The following is a 13095-nucleotide window of genomic DNA, read 5'->3' as shown; positions in this document are numbered from 1 at the left end:
TCATGCATACCTGCGTCTTGAATTTAAAAACTAATACCTATACGAAAGATTTTTTAAAGACGAAAATATCTAAATAAGCTTCATTTCGTTGAGGAAAGGCTCTGTTAAATATACCTATGGCTACTATTAGGGTGTTCAAATCACAGAACAGAAATAACTAGGTTCAGATAAAGATTGTATTATAAACTTTAAGAAAATTACCTTTAGGCAAAGAGTATTTACATACCTATAGAGAAACCTTTAGCTTGGCAAAGGGTGTATGAAAAGGTTTAGGAGGTACCTACGCCACAAAGGCTACTGCTACTATTTATTTAATCGTATGGCATAGAAGAAGGTCAAATCAAAATTTGACCTTCTTCTATGCCATACTGCTACTCATAAAACTCAACCTACTTAGATCAAATAATACCACGCTAAGTCTGAATGTAGAAGAAAATAAAGGCGATATTTATTAAATTTTATTTTATTTATTGAGAGTAATAATCGCAGATAAATTTTCCTTACTTTTTTTCAATGACTACATAACATGGACCGCTATTAGATTTAAGTCGCAATTTAAATTTTGATTTAACATTATCACAAATATGAAACTATTTTTAATTTAGTTATACTTCGTTATTTATCAGCTGCAACGCTTGGAACTACTTTACTTCAACTTCCACTTCTTTCTGATCGTGTCGTTTTTGAATTTAGCTCTTTCTTTGAATCAATGGGTTGTCGCATTTGATTCTTTTTCTTTAGATAAAATTGAGGTTTGCGACTGCGGTTTTATATGCTGCGGCAATGTTTGAGGCTCAAATAGAATTTCTTTTATTATTTGCTCCCTGCTTGTTTCTTCACGTGATAGTTTCTCCAATTTATGACCCGATGCATTACTAGTTACCAAATTTGAAGTCCTTAAGACACTCTTAATCGTTTTAGACTCTTTTTTTGTTCTTTTAACTTCATCAGCCTTAGATTCTTTCTTGATATCCACAGATGTTTTACTTTTTCTTGAAAAGAAGCCCGTTTTTCCACGCTTTGGTTTTTCGTCTAAAGAAATAGCTTTTTTTGGTCGTTCAGTTGTTTTATTTATTGGTGCGGTATCAGTGTTTGGGGCTGATGATGAAGTCCAAGAATTTTTTGGATCTTTGGAGGTTTTATCAGTTGAATGTTCTTTTATAACTGTCAAGGAATCTTTTATCGCCAATTCTTTCTGCATTGAATTGGTAGTTGGTGGTTGTGCTGACTCTGTTGGTAAATTAGATGTTGGTTCGGTTTTAGCACCAGGCGCTACTTTTAGAATTTGTTCTCCCGTGCCATTTGGTGTTTCAATCGTTTTATGGAATGATTGATGCGATGCAACGTAGCTTACGTTTGACGTTCTACTTCGTATTTCTGGTGAATCATTGCACCTACATTTTATTATTTTCGGTGTATCACCGCTGGTTGGACCAATTTTTTCGTCTGGTTTCGTTTCAGCCGATGTATCTTTTAAACATGACTTAAGTATCTCGTCAGTCTGAGTTTCCCTAAAAAGATAATGTGCGTTTAATGTTATGGAATCTATTTCACTTAAGACAGTGGTTCCTAACCTTTTTAATATTGTTACCCGTATGACCTTCTGGGAAAACTGAATGCGGCGGTAATTACCCATAGAGAACCACTGACTTAGTGTCTGTAGGCGTGGCAGCCTGGTGGTTTGACGAGTGGCTTTTCAAGCAAATGATCGTGAATTAGCCTAGGCTATTAATTACATTTCAAAATTATCTTATTTATCTTCTTCCTTTAAAGAAAATACCGGGAGGAAACCTGACGGGTACTGCCTTTTCGCAACGTAACGTTTGGCAAACCTGTTTCATTTCGCAACTTTTCATTTCGCAAACTTTAAAACTGTAAGGATTTATTTCAGGACCTACTTGTAGAGCTCGTTAGGTTAGGTTAGGTTAGTTTTATAAAAATCCTGAAATAATGTCAGAAATATTAAACATATGGGAAATGAAAGTTGCGAAACGAAATAGCTTGCCAAACGTTATTCGCCGAAACAATAGTAAACCGAAACCTGAACATGTGTACGAGCGAAGCAGTTTATGCCGATTTAGATTCCTGATACGCAATGGGCCTGCTTGAGAACTACACCTAAATCCTCTCTATCTGAGAGAAGGCCTCAGCGGTAAAGGGTCAGTTCAAATTGAGATTAACGATCATTTGACGTATTCTCTCAATGAAATGTGCCGCATCGCGTATTGGTGCATGTTACTGACGTTAAGTAGTTTAATTACAATTACGCAAGTGTTATTGTTATTAATAACATTTAATGGGAAAATTTGCTTACCTTGTCTCTTCGCTCACTTCAGCACATTTGTCTGAAAATAAATGTTATAATTTTAGTTAAAATAAATTTGTTCCCGTACATAACCATCTTACATAACCTGCATTGGAAGGGTCCAAATATTTCCTATTATCGGATTTCGGTAATGTAATTACATTAATATTATAAGACCAATTAGTCACTTATAATGTTAATTTAGGTTCCGGAATATAAGATACGACGACGAGCGTAGCGAGGAGTGTAAGTAATTTGCGACTACAATAGCAGCCGACAAAGAGCCATAAAGGACCTAATTAATTTAGGAAATGATTTGGTCCTCACCAGTGCTGGTTGTGTAAGATAATTATGTACGGGGAACAAGGTTACAATCATTAGGTAATTTACTAAAACAGCAACTGTGCATAGCGTACAAGACATCAAAACTCCAGGACAAACCTGGATAATGGAAGACAGATAAGTAGAATTCCTTCTTCCATTTATCGTACCAACGCCTCTTCATACTAGAACGAAAGAAAAATGGTATTAGTTAAGCTCTTGTGAGATATAATAAAAAAATATAAAAGGTCTTTTGAAAATACGAAAAACTAGATCGGACCATTCCCGACTTAAGCCGAATTTAGACTTGGAAGAAAAATCGTGCAAGTTGCATTACATTGAGAGGCCGTAAAGCCAACGAGTTTGTAGTGGTCAATAGAGAACATGCACGATTTTTCTTGCAAGTCTAAACTCGGCTTTATAAGTGAGTTGAGTTGAGCCATTTTCTACTTACTGACAGTACATACAAACAACAGTTATGAAAGACTACTTGACTTGCAGGCCCTAAATTCGTTCGCGTTCCACTAGAACTTTACGTACAGTCAAAAAAATCACGTACCGAATTTCGCTATAATTTCTTTGGCACACGTATGGGATATCAACATGACATTAGTAGCATAAAGGTTCCGCCCGGTATGTGATTTAGTTTCCTCGACTGTATTTTCCCGGTCGGTAATTTACAAATTTGTAGGTATCCCCGGTAGGCATGGTAAAAAAACATAGTTTATACGTACGATTGTATTGGTATTATATTTTCCAAACGCGCTGCACCGCTTTTCAGGCCTCTGTTAACGGAAAATATTTCAATGAAAAGTTGTACCTCGGTGATAGGCAAATGTGGGCGTCGAGATGTATCTTCGGATAAATCGCGGATATGGTGAGTGTTGTAAGTCTAAGTGAGAAAGTGCGGGTAGTTCGAAAACTCCGCGGCTAAAGAACGTGATACCCTACGCTTCAGTCTACTCGTGACCACGGCCGCTGCAATTTGATCGAAACGTGGAGGTATGTAATTTTAGCAACATTAAAAGTCGTCGTGATTTTGCCCGCGGCTTCGCCGCCGTTTCATTTTTTATTTTGTTGTCACACAAACCTTGTCCTGAACGAACACAAAAAAAAAGAATTCTCCAATTTGGTGCCTGTATTCGAAAGTTATGCGCTTCTATACATTTCGGTGATTCATTTTTATTTCGTTTACCTTTACTTGCTCGAATTTCACTTGCCCGAATTTCACTTGCCATATACCAACGTTTGCCATAAAATATATAGAACCTTGCTGTTTTCAGGATTTTATTTAATGTCATCATATAGAATGCAGTAGGTTAGGTTAGGTTAGTTTAATATCAACTCTGAAGAAATTACTATTTCAGAAATAAATTACTTTATGGCAAATTAAAATTCTGGAAAACGATATAATCGGGCATATGAAATTCGGGAAAACGATAGAGAACCTTTTTAATTATATAGATTATTAATTATTCTTAATATACCTACCACATAGCACGGAGCACAGATGGCCGTTGGGGATGAAAAGTATTCAAATGGAAACCGTGGATCGGCAAGCGCAGCATAGGACGTCCACCAACGAGATGGACGGATGACCTGACGCCTTATTGTCTAACACAGTTGAAATCACAATCGTTTCGAGAATTTCTTTCTATCATACGGTGTAAGATGAGGGTAGAAAGAGATGGGTTTAATGCAGGCCACTTCCCACCGAAGCAATTGGAGCTCTATGGGAGAGGCCTATGTCCAACAGTGGACGTCCTTCGGCTGATATGATGATGATGATGATATAACACCGCTGCTTACGCGTAAATCGAGCACACATCCAGTTTCGTCCCCGAAAGGTTTTTCAGTGTCCTCGGGAATTTTATTTCGTAGGGATACGAAATCTCAAATTCACCGTCTTCGCCGCGTTCCACTTGAGATGAAACTGAAATAATTGTATTAAATATAATGACCCGGATAACTCACGTCTTAAATCGAGTTTAGCTCGACATGTTTCGCGCTAATACGTAGCCCTTCGTCTTCGCAGCAACGCGACTCAGCGGCTGCTGCAACACGCGCACCCGCTGAGCCGAGTCGCGTTGCTCCGAAGACGAAGGGCTACGGATTAGCCCGAAACATGTCGAGCTAAACTCGATTTAAGACGTGAGTTATCCGGGTCATTATATTTAATATGAGTGAGTCTCACGGTAGTTTCATGTTTGAAATAATTGTCTCAATTAACAGCCTGGTCATGGTCGCGACAGGAGAAATAAAACTAAAGTCATCGACATAGGTCGAAGAATATGCTAGTTAAATGGCAATGGGCGGGCCACATCGTTCGAAGAACAGATAACCGTTGGGAGAGAAAAGTCCTGCGACAAAGCGTTGGCAGGCCTCCCACTGGGTGGACTGACGACATCGTGAGAGTTGCGGCGTTCTAAGGACGAGGCTTTTGTTCACTGCTGGGTGCTTCCTGGTGAATATGATGTTAAACGATACGAGGGACCGGCAGTGTCGAGCGATTTTTGGCAGTGGTGGTTTGGTTTTTTAGGAGTGGTTTCTTGTCAGCACGCAATGGATAGAGATAACGCTTGCATGCATTTTTCCGTGTCGTATCTTATCCTTATCTTATTGTATGTGTTAATTGTATTTATTGTTTGTACCAACTGTACTGTAAGTAGGTATTGTTAATAAAGCGTTTGTACATTAGAAATGACTTCGGTAGAACTTTTTAATATTGAGCGCTCAAACATTTTGAAGCCGTGGTGGCCTTTAGGAAACCTGCACAAATCTGCAAAGCATTTTCAATGGTGTGCGTGTTCCCAAGCTACACTGGGCCCTCGTGAGATTTACGCCCAAGCCCTCTCATTCTGAGAGGAGGCCTGTGCTTTTTCGCATAGCAAGGAGAAGGGACTAGCGACGAAGATATATATTATCCTGTTCTGAAAGGGATATAGGGTGCGACTACATGCTCAATAATACTTGCGCAAATTCCAATTTGCACAAGCAACCATGTGCGTTAAGACGGCAAAACGGTATACCGTACAAGTGGCTTTTGGACGCCGTATAAGTACAGTTTTTGCGCTAATTTTGCACCAGCCGTTTGCGCGTGCAAGTCGCTACGTGTAGCCGGGCACATAGAGAATATTATTTTTTCCTAACATACCTACTTCTGTGCTCGTACCTGTACATTTTCCCCTAAAATTGCAAATGCGGTCGCCCTGTGGCTTTAGTTTTTCTTCTTCTTCCTCCTCTTCTTCTTCCTCTTCTTCTTCCTCCTCTTCTTCTTCTCCGTCAACTTTGTCTGCCGGTTCCACCGGTTCTTCTTTTTGTGGTGGTGTCTCTTCCACCGGCTGTTTAGGATGCAGATCTTCAGATTTCTAAAACAAGACAAAAACTTGTGGTAGCATGCAAACCATACTTAGTGCTTTGGCCTACCTGTGTACATATAGGGTCATGGGTTCGAATGCAAAATTGCTTTTCAGCTTTAGCATGAGCTTTTGGGGAACAAAAATATCGCGAGGAAATCTTTACACACCTGCGAAGCAGAGTATGTGAAAGGTTCTCCACTGGGCCCGCGCAGGAACTAGATCATTGTCCTCTCATTTTACAGTTAAAGTTTGTAAAATTTAGTTTTTTTAAGAAAATTGTAGTAGGTACTTGGGAATTTATAACGACAAGTTTAAAAATGTTTGATTTGGTCCGTTAAAATCTGGGCGCATGGTGAACGGTTGTGTTATGCCCTGAGGATGAACTCTGATTGAGTTCTAAACATTTCAGTGTAGTGTGGTGGTGGTGATAGATGGGTTTGTGTGATTTGTGTGTTTTTGCAGTGTGGAAGTGGAGGAGCTGCGTAAACATACACACATTCATTCATACCCCGTTATCGTGTTTCAGATCAATTTGAAACTAAGTCTTACAATTTGACATGTGACATATTGGTATATAAAACGTTTTTGTTAGTTGTTTTTACAGGTAAATTAACAGATTTGTATACATTCATTAGTTGTCTGAATAAAATATTAAGAGTTTTCTTCTAATTTCGCCATCAGCTCTCTTTTAAACTGGGAAAATTTATCGTGATCAAAGGAAATTCATGATCCTACCTACTGAGCTACTGAGCGAACGAATTATATGACACGCAACCACCTATTGTGGAGTTTAAAAAAGAATAAAACCTCTTTTAATTACGGAGGCTGAAAAAAGGGTTTAATTTTGGTTTTAAACTTAAAATATATAAATTAAAAAAAGGTGCGTCAAATTATACCTAAGGCACATGTTTAAAAAAATGTGCAGTGCCATCCCTAGCGTTTTCAATGATTCTGCAACACAATAACGGGGTGTGTTCATTACATAGACAGCTCGTAAGGTCGCGGGTGAGCAAAGTAATCGTTTATAGTTCAATAAATAAATAAGTGTGCTTAGATAAATAGTCGCCGCCAGTGTAAGGTATTTACCGCCTTGATCGAAGGCAGCTTGGAAGGCTCTCTGATCCTAGGGTCTTCTTCCTTCAGCCTATCTATTATAGTGTCGGCTTTCATAGGTCTTTCCGAGCCGTCGATGATTGCCTGTCTCAACTGAGTCTTTCTGTACAGCCGCGAAACGCTTTAATTGAACAAAATAAAGTAAATAACAGTAAATGTGTTATTCGGTGCTTTAGTTAGGGGCTATGCTAGCTGACGCGGTTTGCAGGGAGCGGGTGGACGCGGAGGCCTATGGAATAATACATGGTACGAGCAGCGCTAACTGTACCACTACCATGAGATTACAGTGACCGTACTCGATACCGACGGCGTAAATTATTTGTATGGAGAATTGTACAGCGCCTCTACAAATAATTTACGCCGTCGCTATCGAGTACGCCGCGGTCACTAAACTCATGGTAGTGGTACTGCACGCGTCGCATGCGACGGATTTTAACTGCATCCGCGCCCGCAGGGACAGCAGGGCTAAGTACTACGAAACTCGAAACTCGAAGTTCGTGTCGTGCGGTCTCTCTGACACTTATACTATTTAATACGAGAGCGAGAGGGACGGTACAATACGAACTTCGAGTTTCGAGTTTCGTAGTAACCCTGCAGTATACAAAAGGAGCAGTATACCGTCTCGGCAGCGTCCCCGGCTCGGTAGTACACAAACGCGCGATAGGGCTGCCTACTCTACTAACTGCGTCACTCTTCAGTTATGTATTTCATTTGGTAATGTCACATGAAATTAAAGTACGGAATGGATTAGAGCTTTAGGAAATTATGGAAGGAATGGACTAAGTACTTACCCCCTTATTCATAAACGACAATCAAACCTATTTTAGTTAAAATGCCGCTAAAATTCGTTTGTCCTTATCTGTCACTTCGACATTTGTATTTGTTAGAAAGGGACAAAACATTTGTTAGTTAACATAGGCTTGTTAAGTTTTATGAATAAGGGGGTTGGTGTTTAACAAAAATTAATTTCCCCGTAAGTAACCGCGGAGCACTCGCGACTGATGGTTGCCGAGGTATGCTGAGAATTTTCCAGCCGTTTGTATGAAGACGTTATACTGTTCCTTGTTACCCGACTGCGTTTTGTACTGTGCCGCAGGTGTGCGCCCGCGAAGTGCACCCGCGCCAGCTAGCGTAGGACCTTAAATTTTAAAAACTCAACTACTAATTTCTATTGGACACAACTACCGACTACAAAAATAAAGTGTGTGCTGGAAGGAAATGAGTGTATAAAGTTCTAAGGGAATAAATAAAATTAAAAATACAATAAATAAAACTGATTCGTGTATTGTTTTACGCGAGCGAAGCGGCGGGTAAACACTAAGACTAGGATAGCTAAATCTATGTTAAGGCATTACCTAAGTTCTGTTTTTTTAATAAATATAGGTACCGTGTTTTTCTTGATTTCCGTTAACTTTGATAAGCGGCTCACAGTTTATAGGTTTATAGATAGAAGCTACTTTACCTATAGATAGAAGGAATGAATAAAAAAAAAGTTACCAGATTGCTGTGAGTGTCCCGTGGTCAAATTGTAAAATTCTCAAACTTGACGAGAAACTAACGTAACATTAATAAGAGAGACATCTAAAAACTCACTTTTTTTACCTTTTTGCGCGAAATATGTACAAATTAGAAATATTTAAGTTACAGGCTATAAAAAAGCATCTTAAATTAAGAACCCTTTCAAGAGTTTACCATGCATAATTAATTATCTTAATTCTAATTCTCTTTTTAACAGTAGTACCTACCGAAGGTCAGGGCACTCAGTGGTTGGAGAACTTAGCTTCATTTGACTTGTAGAATATCGCTTAAAGTTAAAGGAAATCAAAAATAGCACGGTGTATAAGTATTAATCTACACGGTAGGTACCAAACACTAGACTCGTGGCAATAGAAGAAATTCCGACATCCGTAGAGGCACATCTCAGGGCCAAATGATTCCACTGTAAGTACCAACAAATGAAAATAAATATCATGGGACAAACATATCCATTGAATAATTTTTTACCATCGTATTTTGTCCGAAATTGTGTATTTATGTTTTTAACCATAATTAATAGGTACTGAATAAAGGAATAATGAATAGGAAGCCGTAATGGCCTAGTGGTTTGACCTATCGCCTCTCAAGCAGAGATTCGTGTGTTCAAACCCCCCCGGCTCGCACCTCTGACTTTTTCGAAATTCATGTGCGGAATTACATTTGAAATTTACCAAGAGCTTTGCGGTGAAAGAAAACATCGTGAAAAAACCTGCACAAACCTGCGAAGCAAATCAATGGTGCGTGTGAAGTTCCCAATCCGCACTGGGCCCGCGCTCAGGCCGGCCCAAGCCCTCTTGTTCTGAGACGAGGCCTGTGCCCAGCAGTGGGACGTATATAGGCTGGGATGATGATGGATGATGACTGAATAAAGTTCGTTTTTACCTTGCTTTCTCAACTAAGGTCTGAGCTTTTTCTTTTCAATAAGCTACTTGAGCAAGCAACTTAAACACGAACTTGTCCGACAAAAAACGACGACAAAACATTATTCACTACATTCGCTGTACGCTTTATTTTATCAAAGTAGGACCCGTGCGAAGCCGGAGCGGGTCGCTAGTTATGCAACACACAAGCGTAATAGTATTTTATGCAACTGTATCGTAATAGGGGTTCTTAAAACACGAGTGTGGGTTTATGAAACGAGGCGTAGCCGAGTTTCATAATAGGGTCACATGAGTGTTTTAAGGCCCAATTACGTACAGATGCATACAATATTTTATCTATATCCATATATCAAATCCTCCATCATGTGTTCAAGAACCATTGAGAATTACCTGCATTAACGAGAACTAGGTAGGTATGTCTGCCCCACGAGCTGCGCGCGCGACGACCTGCTGCTGCACGTGGTCGCTGCGTAATTATGTATGAAATCTAATTACGATACAGATTTCTGTATCGTAATGTAATGACCATTACGATACAGCCGTGTTCATAATAGAATCCAATGTCGTAATGCTGGTCATTACCAATGGTTTTTGAACGCATAATTTGAGGATTTACTATATGGGTGTAGATAAAATTATTATAATGCATATGCAGCGCTGCTTCTAGCCCTTGATCAAGGTAGAGCGTGATTGTCTATACCGCTTCCGCGCCTTTCAAAAGGCACTCAGGAGCAGGCAGGGGTGTAAATATGACGTGAAATGTATGTAGACGTAGGCTTTAGGGTCTACGCCAGCTGATGCGGGCGCGGTTTGCACGGAGCGGGTGGACGCCTACTAGAAAATAGGTTCAGTAGAATCCGGTTATAACGACGGCCAAGGGACCGGTAATATTTCGTACTAACCGGGCGCCTTACTAAACGAACGGATGTACTTTCATAGTTGCTCATATTACAACCAAACATATGCCTAACCTACTTACGTTGTTGTCGTACTAAACGGACTAACTGTAGTATGAGCAACGCTACTGCACACGTCGCGTGCGACGGATTTTACCTGCACCCGCAGGCCGCAGGCGTGCGCCCGCTCTGTGCACCCGCGCCAGCGTAGGCTCTTAGTATAAAAAAATTACAGACATATTCTCTTCTCTTTCATGAGGATGTAGAGCTTCTGTTCGAGCGAGGCTGAATTGATCAGATCAGGGACCAGCATGCCCTTTGGCTCTCCTCGTGGCGTAAACCACGTTACCAACTGCCTTATCAATGGACAATAATATATAAGCGACCCTGCAAAGAATAGAAAATATTATTTGAATTCGTGGAGAGTTTGAAACGTTGGACCTGTGTGACATAAGTGTATTGTTTGATGTGGAACAGGAGGGCTGGTTCTTCATGTTAACATAATTATTGTAGGTAATGTGGCGCACGAAATAGATAGCGGTGGTGGACGGCTTATTGCTGAAAAGCAAGATAGGTACAAATAAAAATAGAGTGGTACCTTCATGTGGACCTCTAAAAAGTAACACCTGAATCATACAACTCATATTTAGTTAGTGGTACCTCTAGGTATTTCTTCGTCAGGCGGCAGGAGTGTATCCCCCAAACAAATGCAGTCCCGCAACGGGCATAAGCACTTGATCATCCTAGGAGCTGAACCCCACGTCAGGGTCACTACTTGATCAGCATCCTGGACAATCTACGGAATAAATACTTAAATAAGGGTTCCTAGTTGTCTACGGAACCCTAAAAATATATTGTGAAGTGACAAGGACTAGCGGCCAAGACAGCAACTACTTTACGATATGCTCGGTATGTAACTAGGAATATCGATGTATACGTTGCTCTCTTCGATCTACCGTATTTTTTATTAAGCACCTCATGGTAATGCCCGGCCAGGCGGCCAATTCTTAGGCATTATCATGAAATGGCAGTGCACCACGATATGCCTAGGAATTTCATGATCTGGCGTTTTTTACGATCGGGCGACGATAGATACTTTTAAGTCGAACGACCACATGGCACGGTTGTAAAGATAAATATAAATACCTACCTAAAAACTATTTTGAGATTTCATCACTTGTTATCATGCACCTTTCGCGCCCAATTTTAAGGTACCTACCTTGGTCCAGTTTTTAAACTAACGGCCAAAGCAATGAATACATAGTACTAATTATTGGCCACAGTAAATACCAACCTTATTCGCGAAATATTTCGAAGCACCGACGTATCTACACTTAGTCTTCCTCATGAGCGACTCTAAAACGACCACATCATCGACCTTTTCGGGGGCCTTGCCAAAACGCTTCGCATATTGTGCCGCGAACCATTCCCTCTCCAGTAAAGCAATTTTTTTGTCTCCACCTCCCTTTGTTCTACTGGTCTTCCCCGCATTAGCCAGATTAAATACGAAGTAGTCGCATCTGTGACGTCTAATAATCCTGCCGATATATCTATGTTGCATTGCATAACTTTTACCCCGTTTGATATATTTTCTGGCAATGGCGTTGGAACGTTTTCTAACTTTTCTACCAAAAAATTTCAAGTACTTCCTCCAAGATGCCCCATGATCATGCTTATCACTTTCCACTTCTTTCGTTTCTTCGTCTGAAGAATCAGCTGTATATGAATTTCGGCCAGAAATATTTTCATTGTCTTGCTTGTCTGAATTGTCTCCCACAATTCCTCGGTTTTCATATTTGGCTATTCTGTTCGCCAGCATCAAGAAAAAATTTGACCCATGTGTTTTGGACTGATCATAAATTACTTCACTGTATCGGCTGATCCCATCACGATTACGTTTCGGAATATTTGGTGAATTTGTCATAGCGTGATCGATTTGACTGTCTCAAATTATTGCTTAATATGTTTGTGACTCAAACTATGTTGATTTGATTACAAATATGTATTTTTGATGTTGAATAGAATACCATTCCCCGCCCATCAAAAATTACTTCTTAGGTATACTTACTCTTAAGCATTTGAATTTTTCATGATAGATACACCTGCAAATTCATTTAAAACCGTTAGTTATTTTTGTAATAAATAACTCATAATCAGAAGTTCATTGGTATTTCCTATGGTATTTCACTGCTCCTGCTACAACCACTTGTCGCGTGGAATTTAAATAGACATCTTAATGAAGTCTAACCGAATATCAAAAAGCAGTAAGTAACTGCAGCCTCAAACCTTCTTACAATATGTAAGTAGAGTGCTATATATTTCTGGTGCTTTGAGGTTTTAGTAACACCTCGGAAGACTTACTGCTGTATACACTTATTTCCTTTTGAAGACCTGAAATCACGAATCTTAAAAAAAGTTGTCTGACATTGACAGTGACAGCTTGTTTTAAAAGTTAGTTGAGGTTATGTTTACTACTTTTCGTCTAAAGTTGTAACTGAATTGAAAAAAAGAATTATTAATTTTCGTATGCGGTTGAAGACCTTTAAAATAATTATTAATTTTATACAGATGTTTTAAAATAGCCGAATTTCAACTAATAAGAACACCTATTACAATGGTGCAAGCGACTATCAGTGATTTAAAGAAAATGAACTCTTCTGAGTACAAGCTGTATCATGAATCAT

General features: G+C 39.6%; 1 protein-coding gene across 1 annotated transcript; it reads right to left on the bottom strand.

Annotated features, from left to right (window-relative positions):
- Positions 1-490: 490 nt before the first annotated feature.
- Positions 491-13030, bottom strand: LOC141426911 (uncharacterized). Its single transcript, XM_074086166.1, has 12 exons — positions 12660-13030; positions 11706-12513; positions 11072-11207; positions 10649-10798; positions 8965-9037; positions 7072-7219; positions 5799-5994; positions 4436-4559; positions 3361-3411; positions 2747-2811; positions 2315-2345; positions 491-1511 (listed from the first exon to the last, which is right to left on the bottom strand). The coding sequence occupies exons 2-12, from the start codon at positions 12333-12335 to the stop codon at positions 707-709; spliced, it is 2409 nt and encodes an 802-aa protein (XP_073942267.1). The 5' UTR covers positions 12336-12513; positions 12660-13030; the 3' UTR covers positions 491-706.
- Between the last annotated feature and the right edge of the window lie 65 nt (positions 13031-13095).

The sequence above is a fragment of the Choristoneura fumiferana genome, chromosome 3 (assembly GCF_025370935.1).
Source record: "Choristoneura fumiferana chromosome 3, NRCan_CFum_1, whole genome shotgun sequence".
Lineage (NCBI taxonomy): Eukaryota > Metazoa > Arthropoda > Insecta > Lepidoptera > Tortricidae > Choristoneura > Choristoneura fumiferana.
Note: the sequence above shows the minus strand (reverse complement) of the source record. Positions and strands in the feature narration are given on the sequence as shown.

Excerpts from the sequence above, each read along its gene's own strand:
- LOC141426911 (XM_074086166.1), bottom strand. The coding sequence starts at position 12,335 with ATGACAAATTCACCAAATATTCCGAAACGTAATCGTGATGGGATCAGC. Across the intron at positions 4,560-5,798 it reads TTTTAGGGGAAAATGTACAG|TTTCATCTCAAGTGGAACGC; the intron begins GTACGAGCACAG and ends CAATTATTTCAG. Across the intron at positions 1,512-2,314 it reads GAAGTGAGCGAAGAGACAAG|GGAAACTCAGACTGACGAGA; the intron begins GTAAGCAAATTT and ends TTATCTTTTTAG.